Source organism: Delphinus delphis, chromosome 15, assembly GCF_949987515.2.
Source record: "Delphinus delphis chromosome 15, mDelDel1.2, whole genome shotgun sequence".
Lineage (NCBI taxonomy): Eukaryota > Metazoa > Chordata > Mammalia > Artiodactyla > Delphinidae > Delphinus > Delphinus delphis.
In genome coordinates this window covers 22,786,467-22,804,285 of record NC_082697.1, presented here as the reverse complement: position 1 = coordinate 22,804,285, position 17,819 = coordinate 22,786,467, and the positions used below count along the sequence as shown (strand labels likewise).

The following is a 17,819-nucleotide window of genomic DNA, read 5'->3' as shown; positions in this document are numbered from 1 at the left end:
CAGGCGGAATGACGGGTTCATCTGCTTGGCCCATGTTAGCTTAGCCACACAGACCCTCGGCTTTTGGTGTGACCTGGTGCCCGGAGGGTCACGCAGCGCCGGTGGAGAAAGTGGCACCGCCTCCAGCAAACTACACATTTGCTTTGCCTTGCTGCCCGCACCTGCTGGGTTCCTACCGTTTTGCTTGGCTTGTCCAACGATCTTCCTTCATCCTTTCCCTTCCCTGGTGCTCCTGCCTTGGGGAAGCTGACAGTCCAGAGGTTTCCATCCTTCACTTCCGGCTCCCTCTCGGTCCTAGTGCCAAGTTCCTTTCTGCCTCCTTAAGACTAACTGTCTTCTCTAATCCAGAACAAATCCGGAGACGCGGTCAGGCAAGAGAAGCACGTTACCAGCTTAGCAGCGAATCCCCCAGGAAAGGGGGGGCACCTGAGATTCACCAGCCCCTCAGGCCCGCAGGTCTCTGCAGCCCCTCGGTGCCCTGATGACCTGGTCATCTTCGCCTGGCCAGGGTGCATCGCTGCCTTAGATCCCCACCTGCTCTGGCAGCGCCTCTTGTGGCAGCTCAACTCTGGCTTGTCTGGAATGAGTCCTCACACCTCTCAACCTTCCGGAAGCTGGCTAAAGCGAGGCTTGTCTAGCAAGTGAATCTCTAAGTGCACCGAGTCTCTGGAGCCTGAAGCCAAGTACTTTAAAAATATTGGGTGGGGCTTAGATTGGTCTTAAAAAAGAATGTCGTAAAACAGCCAAAAATGTGTGTGGTGTTTAATCCCTGACAGGCCAGTTGAGAGGTATGTATGTCGGACAAGAGTTGCTGGTCCCCCTCCAGCACTTCCTTGGCCTGCTGTTGTCAATTACACTGATGGGAGCAGAACCTCCACTCACGGAGCTCGGGGTTGAAGTGATGTAGCGCCCAGCTCCCACGAATTACCCGGTGTTGCTCCTCCCTCTAGACGATGCTGACCCCTCCCACGGAGACTCAGTGGAATTGACAAACCGTGTTGGCTTCCTCTTTGTTCCTCAAAGCTCTTGGCTCCAGCCTCTCTGCCTCCCTGTCCTGGGTGGTCCTGAATCCCTGGGTCTCCCTCCTTGGTTTTTGCCTCCTTGATGTCCGCCTGCACGGATGGGCCTGGGGTCCGGGCTCCCATCCCTGCCTTGTGCGCAGTGCCGCTTCTGATAAGCTCCCAGATCCAAACCTTGGATGGGGCCTCCTGTCCAGGACCAACTGGCAGGATGTTTGCTTTGTACTTGCTTCTGCCGTCAGCCGGAGACCCTCGGAAAGGAGTGTCCTCGCTCTTGAGAAGTGTTCTTTTTTTTTTTTTTAAACCTTATTATGGTGTCAAAGAACCTTTCCGGGGGTGTTTTTCTTTTCCTGACCTCCTCTTCCATTTGGGGCATCGAATGGCCCCGAGATTTCTTCTGTCATTCACCATCTTGATTTCTCTCTTTCTCTCTCTCTCTCCCCACATCCCACACCCCCATTCCTTTGATTTTACCTGGCCATAGAGAGCAGGGCTGAGGGAGGGCTCCGAGGAGAAAGTCAAACCGCCACGGCCCAGGGCCCCAGAGAGTGACACGGGAGACGAGGACCAGGACCAGGAGAGGGACGCGGTGTTCCTGAAGGACAACCACCTGGCCATTGAGCGGAAGTGCTCCAGCATCACGGTCAGCTCCACGTCCAGCCTGGAGGCCGAGGTTGACTTCACTGTCATCGGCGACTACCACGGCAGCGCCTTCGAAGACTTCTCCCGCAGCCTGCCTGAGCTTGACCGAGACAAAAGTGACTCAGAAACCGAGGGCCTGGTGTTCTCCCGGGATCTCAACAAACGGGGCCCGAGCCAGGATGATGAGTCTGGGGGCATCGAGGACAGCCCAGACCGACGGGCCTGCTCCACCCCGGATATGCCCCAGTTCGAGGTACAGTGGAGCATCATCGGGACCCGGGCCCACCGGGCACTGCATGTTCAGAGGGCCCTGGGCCATGTGTGAGAAGACTGAGCCACCAGCCTGAAGCTCTGTTCCGTGTTGCATGACCGCCCCTCCGCAGAACAGCATGGTTCTGTGCTCGCATGTTCGGCAGCTCGGTTTACCCCTAACGTGCACTCCTGGGCGCTTTAACCCTCTGACCCCGTCTCTTGCCTGAGGTCAAGTGATGACAGGCAGTCTGGTCCTACGCGACTCCTCCTCCCCCTGTCTGTGTTGCATGGCACCTGCAGAGACCGTGTGCTTGTGGACTCACGGGGGCGCCTGCCGCCTGCTCTGAAAGCCAGATGGTGTTTTCTGATCGCGGCCCTGGCTCCCCTCCCCAGGGCCTGGGGTCTTGGGGTAGTGGTGGAAACTCTTAGAGAAGAGGAACCGTCATCACCTGGGGGGGACACGGGTAGACTGCGTCTGGGCGTCTCTGCTCCCTGTCCTTCTTTCAGAGGATCTTTGATCACATTTTTCCTTCGCTCTCCCACCTCTTCCAGCCCCAGCTCCCTCCCACGTTCCAGGCATTGAAACAGGAGCTCGTCTACTCTGGGCTTTCACTCCATGCTATACCCTCTGGAGAAGGTGTCTCCTCCCTTTCTCTGCCTTGCAAACTTGTCACCTTCCAGGGCCAAGTTCAGATAGCACTTACCTAGCAAACGCTTTCCTGACAACCCTGGGCAGAAGTGTTGCTCCCTGCTCCGCCCCCTTGCTCTGCAATGCTTCTGCTTCCAGCGGTATCACAAGTAGTCAGGTTACTGGCTGACAGGTCTGCTTTCCTACCAGGTGGCAGCTCCACTAAGCTTGTACGTTCCAGGCACTAATGATTAACTGAATGAACGGCTAGATCTCCGAGTTACAACCATCTAGAAGAATCCCCTCTTAACCACCCTCCCAACAAGCTAACTTTCATTCATTTATTCAGCTCACATATGTTAGCACCTGCTGTGTGTACAGCCATGAACTAGCTTCTATGGAGGACTCAGAAGAAACTAATCATTTAACATAAGACTTCTAGAGGAGGCGTGGGAAACTGGTGGCCCTGGGCCAAATCTGGCTAGCAGATGTGTTTTCTTTGACTTTGATTTAAAAATCAGGACACTGAATATAAAATCCAGGGATTTTTTTTATATCATTAAAAAACAAAAATCAGATGATCCGGTCACTCAGGCCAAACCTGAGTGGACCCCATGTGCTCTCCAGTTCACCCCGGTCCTCAACAAGCCCGCTTCACTCGTTTACATCTCCTGCCTGGCCCCCCCGGGCCTCCAGGTGTGACTCCTACTCTAAAGAACAGTTCAGAGAAAGCAGCTGGGAGGTGGTGGCATAACCATTGAAGTCATTCAGGACTACGTATTATCAGGAAAATGCTGAGTGTGTGGCACGGCACAGAGCATGTTAATTGAATGGTGAATGTTCTCTTAATGGTAGCCTGAAACCCAGCATGCAGCCACCATGAGGTGGTATGGTGGCAGGGTCATGGGCAGGCTGTCCTGGCGCTGCTGGTGGTTCTGGCTCCCCTCTTGGGCTGTTTGTCTGTGACATCATACCAGGCCTCTTTGGCCCTGGCCTTCGACCCCCTCTGGAGACTTGGTCAGCGGCAGTGGCGGGAGATAGCCTGCTGACCCCGCGCCGCAGTTGCCTGTGAGTAGGAGTCGTGCCGGGGCTTGAGATACAGAGTGTTCTTCCCTCATCTGCCTACAGCCTGTGAAAACGGAAACCATGACAGTCAGCAGCCTGGCTATCAGGAAGAAGATCGAGCCGGAGGCTGTACTGCAGACCAGAGTTGCCACTGTGGACACCACCCAGGTAACCTGTGCCTTCCTGTGCACTCTGGGCCTAGGTACTGGGCATTTAAGGGTGGGGTCTCCGTCATGGCCAAGCCCCTTGGCCAGCTCTTGCTACCTTGGCTCCCCCGGAGCCACCATTTTAACCCTGATGCTCTTCTGAGCTTCGTTGTCCTCCCTGAGCTCCGGGTGTGGGTGGTGGGATGGGTTCTTATCCTGGGCAGACTACACCTCTTAAAGCCTCAATTTTCCCATCTGTAAAATGGGGAGGCTCACGTCTCCTTCATCCTCCTGGGAGTGTTCTAAGGACTAGCGGTTAGCGGATTAGACCATGGCTTTCAGATCGCTTGAAGGAGGTGGAGAGGTTTCTTAAGATATCCCAGGGGAAGAGGAGAGAGAACCCAATTCAGCTTGGGTCAGAGCAGCTCACATTGGATCATTTTCGTGTGTGTGCACGGAGGTTCCACATCACATTGACAAAATGAACAAACTGGAAAAAAAAGATAAAATGTCATTTGTCTTAGCAAGATGAAACATACTCAGTCCCCCGGAGACGTTGTTGTAAATAGACACGGGTGCATCATTACAGTGCATTTCCCAAGTTCCTTTTGTGGTTTTTAAGCTTTGAAAATGGAGACTAAGGGTCTGATAGATGCCCTCTTGGTTCTTTCTGGCCAGAGGAACCGCAGTGCTGGGGACTCTTTTGCCCTGGAGACCAGTCTTTGTCTTAAGAACTAAGGAAAGATGTAAATCTACAAAATGTGGGCAACTCTGCCGTTTCCAGACTTTTTTCTCTCACTTTTATAACATGCATAGAGGTTTATGAGGCTGCTAGTGCAGCTGTCGAGACTCTTGAGTTCTGACAAGCTGTGTGACCCCGGGGCAACTTACTCCCTCTCTGATCTATTTTGTTTTAGTAATGTGTGTTGGTTTTGTTTTTATACAAAGAAAACTAAAAATGGCCCCAAATTTTACAGCTCAGTAACCCCTATTGACATCAAAACAAAATAACAACAAAATATTCACAGTTATGAAATTCAAACAGAACAAAATGAATTTTTTTCTGAGTGCTCCCAGAAAAAAAAATATATGCATATACCAACATACGTTCTTATATCTCTAGGTATTTAAATTTTTTACACAAAAGAGATCATTCTCTTTTACACTTTACCTTTTTTCTTTTTTTTTTAAATAAATTTATTTATTTTATTTTTGGCTGCGTTGGGTCTATGTTGCTGCGCATGGGCTTTCTCTAGTTGCGGCGATTGGGGGCTACTCCTCGTTGCGGTAGACGGGCTTCTCATCGCAGAGGCTTCTCTTGTTGCGGAGCACAAGCTCTATGCGCACAGACTTCAGTAGTTGAGGCATGCGGTCTCAGTAGTTGTGGCTCGCGGGCTCTAGAGCCCAGGCTTAGTAGGTGTGGCACACAGGTTTAGCTGCTCCACGTCATGTGGGATCTTCCTGGACCAGGGATCGAACCCGTGTACCCTGCGTTGGCAGGCGGATTCTTAACCACTGCGCCACCAGGGAAATCCCTTTTTTTTTTTTTTTAATACTTACCTTGGAGATCACTCCATGTTGGCACATGTGGCCCCACCTCACTCTCCTTGTTCCCCCTTAGGAGTGGATCCTGATTTAGCATGCCTTTATCACCTATCAATGGACCTGTGATGGTTTTTGTCTTTTGCAGTTAATGTTGAATGCTGCAGTGAACTTTGTTGTTCAGACTTCCTGGCGAAATTTTCAAAGTTTATGCCTGAAGGGTGAATCCCTAGCAATGGGCTCGCCCAGTCAAAGAATACAGGCATTGAAATTTGGATAGGATGTATCAAATTATATGGGATTATTTTCCCTTTGTGAAATAAAATGATTGGAATGAGCTGGAGGACCTGTGAGACCCCTTTGTAGTTTGGTCTGTGTGTGGACGCATCCCCTCCCCAAGTGCATGTCTGCTCACGCTGCCCGTCACTTGGTACCTGGGGATGCCACGAGCCCAGGTGGCAGACGTTGCAGGCGTATCTGGCACTCTCCCTCTCTCTCTCCCCTCTCTAACGACTCCTCCTCTGGCCAGCAGGTTGACGGGACTGCCCCAGGGGGGAAGGAGTTCATAACAACTACTCCCTCCATCACCACAGAGACCGTATCAACCACCATGGTAAGTAGGACCCGAGACCTCCCTCTCTGACCAGCCCCATTGGCCCTGAAATGGCCAGATAACAAGCTAACCTCGCCAGCTATGGCAGGAAGTCCTCATCCGCCCTCACAGCATCAGGTGTGGCACACACAGTCAGACTTTTATTGTCTGACACACAGTCCAACTTTTATTGACTGGCCACAGGGCATCCAGTCAGACCTCAGCTTTGCAAATTGAATAATGTAGGAGGTGGCATCCCTGAGTCTCAGTCATCTGGACCATCTCAGGTACGGCAGGGATAATGAGAGGACGGTACTATTTGATTAACTGACTGTCGGCAACACAGGAGGGTTGTGCCTGAAAGTCCTCCCTGAGTGAGGTCCATCCTCCTGGCAGCCATGGCTCAGGATTTGGGACTGTGTCCTGAGGGACCCTGTGGTTCTGCTACCTATTTGCTGCCTGACCCATGAAGGAAGGTCTTTAGGTGTCCTCATCTATAAAATGGGAGTACTCCCATTCTGCCTGGTTCACGGGCTCTTAAGAGAGTTCAGTAACATCAGATTCTTCAAATGATGACACAGCACAGCTAGCATTCAGCCACAGGTTATGATACCATGCAGTGTGCTCATGGGGTAAAACCAGAGCTGTGAAGTGGATGCTCTTTTTCCCACCCTTTACAGATGAGGAAAATGCAGTTCAGAGAGGTACAGTGACTTACCCAAGGTCACACAACCAATACGTGGTAGAGCCAGGTCAAACCCAGGCATTCTGATTCCCGAAGCCCCACTGTCCACCTCAACCACTCTGCTCTGCTCCCTCATCCTGACCGTTGTGAACAGTGGCTGCGTGGGGCTGGGGCTGGGGCTGGGGCCGAGCAGGTATCAGTGCCTGGGCCAGATCTGTCTTGAGCTGTGGGAGGTTGTTTTCAAATGCTTTCTCTTGCCAAACCCCTCATATGCACATAGGAAGAAAATTACATTAATTGAGACGACCCAGCAGGAAGGTTTTGAGTAAACAAAGATTTTAAGAGAAATAAGCCCAAACCAGTTATCAGCTTGCACGCTCTCCCCTGGTCGCTCAGTTCCTCCTCTCCCCTCACCCCTTCACCACGTGGCATCAGGATGCTTATCGGGCTAAATGTAAATTCGTACCATGGTGAGCAGGCAGTCATATCATTCATTCACTCATCCATCCATCCATCCATTCATTTGTTCTAAAAACATTTCTTAATCTCTCCTCTGCCCAGTATGGGGAGTGGAAGAAAAGATACTGCCTGTTAGAACTCATTCATCGAAATAATAATCACAGGCACATCTAATGGGCTGTGCCTTTGTGTTTAGGTCCTGGGCACACAGTGGTGAACAAGGTCCAGCTCTCCCACTTCCTGGCTGGATGACCTTGGGCAAGTTACCCAAACCTTTCCAGACCTCAGTTTCCACTTCTGGAAAATGGGGTGAGGGGAACTAATAGCATATCTCCCAAAGGGTTGACGTGAGGCTAAACTAAGGTAATCTATGCAAAGCCCTCCAAAGAGTGCCTGGCACATTACAAGTGGTCTGTAAATGTGAGCGGCCGTTACTTTTTCCTGCCTTTCCTAGGGGGCATAGGGTGTGGAGTGACACTGTAGGAGCTGGGGAAGGCTTTATCTAGGCGGTGACATCTGAGCTATTCTTGAAGGATAAATTAGGGTGCAGTCATGGGAGGAGGTCTCCTAGGCTGTGGGAACAGCGGATGTAAAGGCAAGGATGTGAAGGAGCATAGCATTTAGGGAAAGGAAGTGGTCAGTGAAGCAAGATGTCAAGTGTTGGGGGGGGGCAGGGGGAGAAGAGGCTGGAAAGGAAGGCTGGGCCAGGGCTTGAAGGGCCTCGAATGCCATGTATGAAGTTCAAACTTCATCCTGGAGACCATGGAGAATCACTTCAACTTTTTAAGTAGAGGCATGATGTCATCAGATATGTGTTTCTGTGTTTTAGAAAGATTACTCTAGCAGCCCGTGTGGGACATGACTGGAGCAAAAAATTCCTTCCCTTGGGGGCGTGGGTCTCTTTTTTTATTTCTCCTTCCTTCCTTCCCCTCCTCCCTCCTTCCCTCCCTCCTTCCTTCAGCAAATATTTATTGAACACCCACGATGTGTGAAGTAGTGTGCCAGGCGCTGTGAATCCAGCTCTGCGGGAGACAGACAGCATCTCTGAGCCCACATTCTACTGGGAGAGACCGGAAGAGCAGGCAGGGAACTAGTTTAGGGGTGGGGGCAGGGCCAGGGTGCGAGGAGTTGGAGGCTGACCAGGAGGTCAGGGTTGAGGGTGCCTGGAGGGAGGAAAGTACCGGATTGGGTCACTGGTAGAACGTTCAGGTGATAGGAGGAAAGACGGGCCGCGACGCCGCGCACCAGTCCCGCTGGTCTCCGAGAGCGAGCTTGGCCCTGGGAACCTGTTAGAGAGGAAATTCCCAGGCCCCGCCCCAGACCTATTGACTCAAAAGCTCCGGGGCGGGGCCCGGGGGGGGGGTGGTCTCTGTTTTCACAAGCCCTCCAGGTGACACCCCTCAAGTCCGAGAAGCACTAATAGGAACAAGGAGCACAGAGGGGGGTTGCTCTTTAGCGGCAGGTGTGTGTTGGGGGTGGGAGGCAGCGAATTCCATTTTGGGTCTGATGAGTCTGAGGCGCCTGTGGGACGTTTCCAGGGAAAGTGTCTAGGCAAGTCTAGGGTTCAAGCAAGATCCGAGCTACAGATAAAGCGAGAGGGGACAGTGGCCTCGATGAGGCAGTGGAAGCCTTGAGTGGCTGAGGCGTCCCAGACAGAGGCGGCGAAGAGGAGAGCCCGGAGTCCGCCGGAGGAAGGGCCGGGGGCGGAGATGGCGGTGTCACCTTAGCCACGGAGAGGGGCTGCGCCTCCTAGAGGCGGGAGAGGGAACTGGCTGAAGATACAGGAGAGGCAGGCGGAGCAGCTGGCACCTTGTGGTGCCTCGGAATGACCTGTGTCCCCATCAGGGTGAAGGTGGAGGTGAGGCTTTTCCGGGAAAGAGGGGTCAATGGGAGAAGCAGAAGCTTGAGGGGAGAAGGGCCTGGAGGGACAATAGGATTCAAAGGGGCTAGTGACTGTTTCCTACCCTGGGAGAAAGGAAGCGTTGAGCCCAGAAGGCTGCCCTTTTAAGACCTGCTGCTGGGCCACATTCTGGGACTGCCTCTGAGAAAATAAGTGCCTTGTGCATGGAATGCCAGGTAACCAGGCCACCGACAGCCTCAGCTGGAGGCAGGCCTCGGGGAAAGGTGGGGCGAAGACAGAGGGCTTCTGTCCTCACCTGTCGCCTGGCAGGCAGAGGTCCAGATCTACTACCCTGCAGCCCACTGGGGAGCTGCAGAATGGACACAGCTTCTGGGCCCCAGGACAGACAAGGCTGATCCCTAAGATGGGGCAGGAAGTAGGAGGTAGAGGCCAGCAGCTGGGCCCCTTCCAGATGTGGGCCAGTAAGTCTAGGGCCAATTCCAGGAGTATCTAGCAGTTAGACTCCAAGGTAGGACCAGGAGAGCTGGCTCAAGGGCAAGTGTTCCAAGGGCAGAATGGCATGGCAGAAGGAGTGCACTGAATTTGGAGTCTGACCAACTTGGGTCTAAATCCAGACTCGATCACTCACTTTCGGGGGGCTTGAACAAGCCACTTCACATGCCCTGACCTTCCAGTTTCTCAACTATAAAACAGGAATATTAAAACAATTTCCTATGGTTGTTCAGAGGCTTAAATGAGATCATGCAGCCTTAACACAATGCTTAGCACATAGCGAGTACTCAGAAAACAGTAGTTAGTATGTTCTTAGTAGCCAGCCTGTACTCCTATATTAACCTGACAGATTTCCATTTGCAAAGCCCTTTCTCCTCTGTTATCTTCATAATGTCTCTGTGAGAGTGGGACAGGGGTCCCCTTTTTAAAAAATTTCTTAAGACTTTATTTTTTGAGAGCAGTTTTCAGTTCGCAGCAAAATTGAGAGGAATGTACAGAGATTTCTTGTAGACCCCCTGCCCTGGCACACATACAGCCCCCACCACCAACCCGTTATCAACACCCCTACCAGGATGGGACATTTGTTACCACTGATGAACACAGACTGCAGGGGTCCCTTTATGTAGGTGAATCCATGAGGCCCCGAGAGCGGAAGTGGTTCCATCCGGGTCACGTGGCTGGAACGTGGCAGGGCCAGGACCAGAACCTGGATGTCTTGACTCCTTTGTTAGTGCTTCCAGGGGGCAATACCGCGTCTTGTTCACCACAGTGTCCCTAATGCCAGGCACTCAGTAAATGTTTGTTAAATGAGTGGGTAAGTGTGTAAGCACGTGTGTGAGCGAGCGAGCGAGGGATGAACAAGAGCAGACTGGACTGAACGATGCCTTCAGCTCTCTGCTTCTGAGAGAAGAAGCACTATTCAACCTTGTGGCCGTGAGAGCTGCATGGCCACGTGCGCCAGCCATCCTGAGGGCCCGCCCACCTGAGACCTGGCCCTCTGAGCACTATTGTTTCCCCAGGAGAACAGTCTCAAGTCCGGGAAGGGGGCAGCTGCCATGATCCCAGGCCCACAGACGGTGGCCACGGAAATCCGTTCTCTTTCTCCGGTAAGTGGGCAGGGCCAACCCAGGCTAGCGGACTCCAGGCAGAGAATGTGGACGCGGGTCCACAGGTGGCCTGCAGCAAGTACGGCGTAGAGCGTGGGAGGCTGCCCCTTTAAGTGCAGCACCAGGAAACGGCATCACATTCAGATGCCCACAGGGCTCCCTGGTCCCCACTAGAGTCTCATCCGTTGGTGGTGCCTGTGATGTGACAGCTGCTTTGCATCTGCTCTCCTTACTGACCAGGAGGAGCAATGGACGAGGGCTCCAGAAGCTTGGACTCTGGACCCAGCTCTGTTGGTGGCTGCCTCAGTCGCCCACATCTGTCGCCGTGAGGTCTCTTGCAGCTCCTGTGTTCTCCAGATCTGTTGTTTTCATCATTTAGTCCCAGAGAGAGCACGTTCCCAGCCCTGACAGGGTGGGGGATTGGGGGGGCTCTGTGTCCACCTTGGATCCCTCTGTTCATTCTTGTAAGATGCCAGGATTCTTAAATTCTAGGGTCTTGTTAGGATTCTGGACCTCAGGAATCTCAGGTCCTAGGAATCTTAGATTCCAAGGTTTGAGGCTATCATGGGTCTAGCATTCTGAAGATTCCCATATTCCTGAGTTCTTAGACTCAGTGGCTCAAAGCATCTTGGCTTCCAAACTTCACCTTCATGGGACCCCCCCACACCCCGACTCCTCCCTTGGTTTACCTCACCCCCGCCCCCGTCCTGCAGAGTCCAGTGTCCTCACCTGAGCCCTGGGTGGGGGGTGGTTATATTCTGCAGATCATCGGGAAAGATGTCCTCACCAGCACCTACGGCGCCACCGCGGAAACCCTCTCCACTTCCACCACCACCCATGTTACCAAAGTGAGTAGCAGCAGGATGTCGTGTGCCCCCAGCCTGGCTGTGGGGCTCAGGAAGGTCATTGCCATGGCTCTGCCTTGTAACGTGGACAGAGAAGACCTGCGGTGTTCCCAGTTTCTGGGAGCTTTGTTCTGTGATAAGGGTTGTCCTAGGTGCCGACCTGCCCTTCAGCGTTGACAGCCAGGCTGGGGGGATGAGACCATCTCCTTGGAAGAAATTGTGAACCGTGGCGTTTGCGCCTTATAGATCCTAAGTGCTAGAGGGATTTAGAGGGGGGTGATTGAAGGAAGGCTCAAAGAATGAGGAAGGGTCTTCTGGAAAAAATGGGGTTTGTATAGGGTCTTGGAAAGCCAGGGCGGACTCATGAGGGAGGATGCAGACATTCTAAGCCACGGGGAAGATGGGAACAGAAACCGTGTGTTTACTTATTCATTCACTGAGCAAATGTTAGTGAGCATCAACCTCACGCTGGCCTCTGGGCTGAGGGCTGCTGGAGGGGCTGCAAGCAATGCACATGGGGAAACAGGAGAAGTGGTCTCTGTCAGGAAGAAGCAGCACCTAGGGGACGTAACTGGGAAATTAGGTTGGACTGGAGGTAGGGGAAGCAGAATAGAGACAAAAGACAGATCCCAGGACAAATGTGATAACAGAGGGTCTGAGTCTGAGAGCCATTGGAAAGCCATCAAGGTTTTCAAGATGGAGAGTGAACCAGTGAAAAGGGGTTTAAGGAGAGGAGATTAGGTCCACCAGGATGTGCAGGCAGATGGGAGAAAGAAGAGAGAGAGAGTCTCTCCATAGAGAGACTAGGGATGGAGGGCCTGGTGCAGGGTGCGGGGAGGAAGAGGCGGGGCCAAAGAAGGGAGACATTCCTGGTGAGACAGCCATGACTTAGCCCATGAGGACAGAGGGCTGGGGACAGGCTGGCCAGCATGTCCATGCCTGAGTGGCCAGGGCCCAGGCAGGGATGGAGGCCTGGAGGAGAGAGGCCAGAGAGCCAGGATGAGTTGGAGGTTTTGCTCAAGCACCAAAGGAGGAGTCTGGTAGGCAGCACTGGCCCTTGAGGAGCACAGACTGTCCCAGCCCTGCCCACTCCCATGCAGCACGGTCCCCAGAAAGCACCCACTCCTACCAAAAGCATCAGTGAGCGATGATGACTTCACTGAAAGCTTTATGGGAAGGTGTTCCGTCACACACCCCACTGCATACAGCTCAGATAACTCTTCTTCCCAAAGTCCCTCCTAGCCCTGCCACCTGGGAGCCCCCCTCTTCTTTCTGTCCACTCCTGACCCCAGCTGGGGTTTCCCTTAGCCACCACCCGCCTTTAATATGCCAAGCAAGTAGGTCCTGCCCTATCTTCTACTTCTAAACTTGCACCCGAACCCCAGCCCTTCGGAAAACAGTGGCGGTTTTAAGCATATGTATAAGCATCATCAATGCAGTTTTCTAGTATTGTTGGAAGTCATTTAAAGTAGAACCTTGTCACCATTCACATTTCATTCATGTGTTCATTCGACAAATCCGCATTTAGCACCTGCCCTGGTCAGGTTGGACAGGGGAGTGGGGGAGGAGGGGATCCAGAGATGAACAAAACACAGCCCCTGCCCTCGTGAGCCCCAGCCCAGTGAGCAGGGCCAGGTCACACACACAACGTCAGTACAAGGCAGAGAGGCCCAGGACCGTGAGAGATACGAACGTGCCGCTCAGGGAGTACCGAGGCAGGACGGAGGAAGGACCGCTCACCAGGGTCAGGGTGACAGCATTTGAACCGGGCTTGGAAGAGCTAGAGGGGGCAGCTTGGTAGTTGGGGGAGTGGTGGCAGCCAGGCAAAATGTGCAGTCTGAAGTCCCAAAACCAGAAAAAGGAGAAAACCGAGGGAGCCAGGAGAGAAGGCGACTGCTGGTTCCAGCCTTGCCCTTGAGGGATGCTTTGGACCGGTCCCCTGTCGAGGCTGCTGCCCCAGCAGGACCCAAGGCTGACCTCACCTCCCTCTCCCTCTGCAGACTGTGAAAGGAGGATTTTCTGAGACGAGGATCGAGAAGCGGATCATCATCACCGGGGACGAAGATGTCGATCAAGACCAGGTATGGGGATGCAGAGCATGGTTCCCAGTGGCACTGCCCAGGCCCCAGGCGCCCCCATATTGGTTTACCCATGGGCGGCTGCATCTGTGAGCAGAGATGTCCACTTCCTACTGACCCTGTCCAAAGGAGAAGCCCTCAAGGAAGGGGCACTGACTGGGAGTCAGAAGGAGCCAGAAGACCTGAGCTCTGGCCTCTCCCCTTAACTCCTGGTCCTCAGCTGTGTGCTGGAGGGGCCTGTTGGTCTCCGTGGCCTCTCCCGTATTCCATATGCTCTGACTCCTCACTTTGCGGTTCTTTTCCTCCAGGCCCTGGCTTTGGCCATCAAGGAGGCCAAACTGCAGCATCCTGACATGCTGGTAACCAAAGCTGTCGTATACAGAGAAACAGACCCATCCCCAGAGGAGAGGGACAAGAAGCCACAGGTGAGGCTCATGGGGTTCAGCAGCCACGAGATGGAGGAGAGAACAAGGTCCTCCGAGGGGCATTTCCATCTGAGGACCCACCAAGAGGCTTGGTCCCCAGCACAGCTCTGACCTCCCCAAGCTTCCTGGTTTGGGGCTCCAAGTGGAGAGGTAGCTCCCTCAGATATGACGAATCAGAGTGCAGAGGGGAAGGAAGGCTGGTTCCTTGGTTTCTTTGGGGTTTCAGGCTCCAGACCCAGAAAAGTAAATCCAGAAGTGGTCAGAACAGGGGAGAGAGGATTGACAGTGGGTACTGAGGTGGGACAGACAGAGACAAGTGTACCCTCACTGACCACTGCCTGTAGGCTGGAAGTCGGAAAAAGTCCTGCCAGGCCCAGGGCCACATTCCTGTCCCTGACTCTCTGTCTCCATCACCGGTCACTGGATGTTGCCAGGGAGGAATTTTTTTTTTTTTAAATTGAAGTATAGTTGATTTACAATGTTGTGCCAATTTTATTTTATTTTTTAATTTTTTAAATTGACGTATAGTTGATGCCAAGGAGGAATATGATGGCCAGAGCCCTCGATCCCATCTGTCTTGCTAGATTGGAAACCCTTCTCAGGCCACCAGGGGCGAGAATCTTAGGGACCCCAATCCTTACTCTTTCCACTGAAGGGCTATCAGTGCCTTCGTGAATAAGAGGAATGAGATGAGGAATGAGAGAGGTCTTTTAGCAGATGAAATTCGGGGAAGGGTTCTGGCCCGTCTGGAAGTTTACTGAATTTGGTCAGACCGATAATAACAAAATCTCACAGACATTGAATTGAATGAAATAAGTCAAACACAAAAAGTACATACAATGTGAGTCTATTCATAGGAAGTTCAAAACCAGGCCAAACTAATCAGCGATGATCAAAGTCTGAATATCGGTTCCTTCTGGGATGTGGCATTGACAGGGAAGAGCCGCAAAGGGAACTTCTAGGGTGCTGGAAATATCAGCGTCTTGAACGGGGTTGGGGGGGGGGTTGCATGGGTGTGTGTGTATGTAAGCGCCACACTTAGATTGGTATACTTTACTTACTTCACACCGTATACCTCAATGAAAAATAAATGCATTTCAAAGTCCCCTGCAAACAGCAGGTCTCCCTTTTGTCCTCTTCCCTGATGAAGAAACCCAGTGTTTTCTAGGAAGATACAGAATGTTTCTTTCTCATCCTTTGATTACCACCCCCTTCGTGTCAGAAGGAGAAGCACTGAACTTCCTGCAGTGACGGAAATGATTTTCTGTGCTGTGCAGTGTAGGGGCCACTAGCTGCACGCAGCTGTTGAGCACATGAAACTGGCTAATCTGAAATGAGATGCACCTTGAGGGTAGAATAGGTGCCGGAAAAAGGAGTATAAAATAACTCAGTAATTTTTATATCGATTACATGTTAAATGATAATGTTTGGATATATTGGGTTAAGTAAAATACATTATTAAAATTAATCTCACCTGTTTCTTTCTACTCTTTTTCATGTAAATTAAAACATATGAATTTTAATTTAGAAATTAAAATTTTCTATATAGCTGGAAAATTTTAGAAAACCAGAAATACTAGAAAATTTAGAAAATACTGTCTAGAAAATCTATTATCTAAAAAATTTTAAATTCCGTCTGTGGCTTCATTTCTGTTGGACAGCGCTGGTCTAAAAGATGTAAAAACTGATCACGGGCAGAGCCTGCCTCCCAGCCTTCCTCAGACTTTCAAGTAAATTGTCACTCCTGTCCTGTCAGTTGCCCAGTTACTGTTGCTTCTGTCCCCCAGATCTCAGAGTGGTAGAGTGTAGGTCACTTGCCAAGCTGGTGCTGGGCTGGCAGTATCAGCTGGGGAACACAAATACTAGAAAACTATTGCCGTAAAGTCTGACTTAGAAGTGCTGGGCCAGGACCTGGGAATCTTTATTTATACGTTGGTCCTTAGGAAGTCCATACGCAGCCAGGTGTAGGAGCCACTGATGCAAAGAGCTCTGTGCTGGGAATCAGGACCTGACTCCACTCCCAGCCATCCTGCTGACTTGGCTGTGTGGCCATTGGGGTCTCAGTTTCCTCATTTGCAAAAGGAAGAGATGGACAAGCCCCCTTCCAGTTATGCACAGTCCTCTGACTGTGTGTTTGCTTTCCTAGCTTCTCGTATCTTCTCCATTCCCCGTCTCACTCCTCCTCGTCTTTCCTGGGGCATCCCAGCCAGCCCCCCAGGCTCCTGCCCGCCCGCGTTCCCTGGCCATTTGGAGCTCTCGTCCCAGCCTCCACGTCCTGCCCACCCCATGCAGTCTTTCACATCTGCCCACCTCACTGCTCCCTTTGCGGTCCTTCCTCCTCGCCCCTCTTTTAGTCCTTTCTTTGTTGCCATTGTCCCACGCATCACTACACACGCTCTCTCTCTCTTTTGGATCCTTCTGTAAAGGTCACCTTGCTATGTTGTCCTGGAGAAACAGAAGTTTCTCCCTTGCCTTTTCTGCCCACCTGCTTTCCCATTAGTTATCGCCAAGTAGGAACCACCTCTGACTTTTAGTATAGTCAAACTCACTGATTCTGGGGGAAAGGTCTTCTCTGAATTAGAAAACTCTTTTTTAAAGTACTTGAAAAATGTTGGTTTGATGGATGGATGCATCTTGGCACCCGGGATGGTAGTCCTGACTCGAATCTCAGTCCTGACCGTTATTAGCTGAGCAACTTTGAGCACGCTATTTAACCTTCTCGGCCTGTGTTGCCTCATCAGCCAAATGACAATGACATAGTAACAATTGCAGTAACTTATGGAGTCCTTACACTCTTCCAGGCACCTGGCTGTGCACTAGGCGCAGTACTGTCACCTGCTCATTCATTTTACAAAGAAGGGAACTGAAGCTCTGAGATGTTAGGCGATTTGCTCACAGATTTGGAGCTGGGAACACAAAGAATTGGTTAGAGAGTCAAACCTCATCTGTTAGACTCCAAAGCTGCCTTATGGCCTTAATCTCCTGACCACGCTGACTGTTCACAGTATCTATCTCATAGGGTTACTGAGATCATACATCTACAGTAGTAAGCACCGTGCCTGGCACATAGTAAGTGCTCGATAAGAGTTAATTATGACCATGATTACTATTAACACAAAGTAAGCTAACAAAATGCTGCCCGTTTGGACTCTGCTGTAATAAACAGAAAAATACATGATCATACAGTATTGTTTAGATGTCCCCGGTCCTTCTGAAGTGTCTGTGGGCTTTAGAAGATATCCCACAAACCCAGAATCATGTGTACACTGAGTTTTGGGCAGGTACTTTATTAATCGATGAGGAAACTTAAGGTGAAGCCGGCACTGTAGGAAAAAATCCTCAGAAAGTAGCAGAATGGAGTAGCAAGAACACACCCAGCTTTGGACTCAGAAAGTGTGCCCAGAGGAACCTGCCTGGGCCTCAGTTTTCTAACCTACAAAATGGAGTTAATCTATAAACTGGAGCTGCTGTAATAATTAAACAACATCTATGAGTGTCAGAGTCCTCTCAGGCTGTTATAACAGAACACCGTAGACTGGGTGGCTTAAACAACACACACTTAATATCTCACAGTTATGGGGGCTGGGAAGTCCAAGGTCAAGGCGCTGGCCAGTCTGGTTCCTGGTGAGACCCTCTTCTGGTTTGCAGACAGCCATCCTCACGTGGTGGAGAGCAGAGAGAGAAGTTATCTGTCTCACGTCTCTTTTTATAAGGGCACTCATCCTATTTATGAGTGCCTTCTAAAGGCCCCGCTTCCATATACCATCACCTTGAGGGTTAGGGCTTCAACATTTGAATTTCAGGGGGACATAAACATTCAGTCCATAGCAATGATGTACCAGGTGGTATCTCACATACAGAAGGTGCTCGGCGATGTGAAGCTGCTTCCTTGTCCCAATAGTTTTGTCATGTTGAGGGGTTGATGAGAGCCCTGAGCAAGTCAGACCCTAAACTTCTATCACCAGCCTGGTGCACGAGGCCC

The 17,819-nt window shown here is 51.5% G+C and overlaps 1 protein-coding gene across 13 annotated transcripts in view; it reads left to right on the top strand.

The window, feature by feature from the left end:
- The window catches only part of EPB41L1 (erythrocyte membrane protein band 4.1 like 1), a 109,690-nt gene that overhangs the window by 87,018 nt on the left and 4,853 nt on the right, over positions 1-17,819 (top strand). For 4 of the 13 annotated variants that reach the window (XM_060030866.1, XM_060030863.1, XM_060030864.1 and 1 more), the window contains 7 exons: positions 1,504-1,914; positions 3,670-3,774; positions 5,824-5,907; positions 10,403-10,489; positions 11,254-11,337; positions 13,335-13,415; positions 13,721-13,837. In XM_060030866.1, coding sequence (XP_059886849.1) covers positions 1,504-1,914; positions 3,670-3,774; positions 5,824-5,907; positions 10,403-10,489; positions 11,254-11,337; positions 13,335-13,415; positions 13,721-13,837 — 969 coding nt within the window. Of the gene's footprint in view, positions 1-348; positions 457-1,503; positions 1,915-3,669; positions 3,775-5,823; positions 5,908-10,402; positions 10,490-11,253; positions 11,338-13,334; positions 13,416-13,720; positions 13,838-17,819 lie in introns of all 13 variants that reach the window. The other 9 variants (XM_060030867.1, XM_060030865.1, XM_060030862.1 and 6 more) reach the window with 4 other exon arrangements.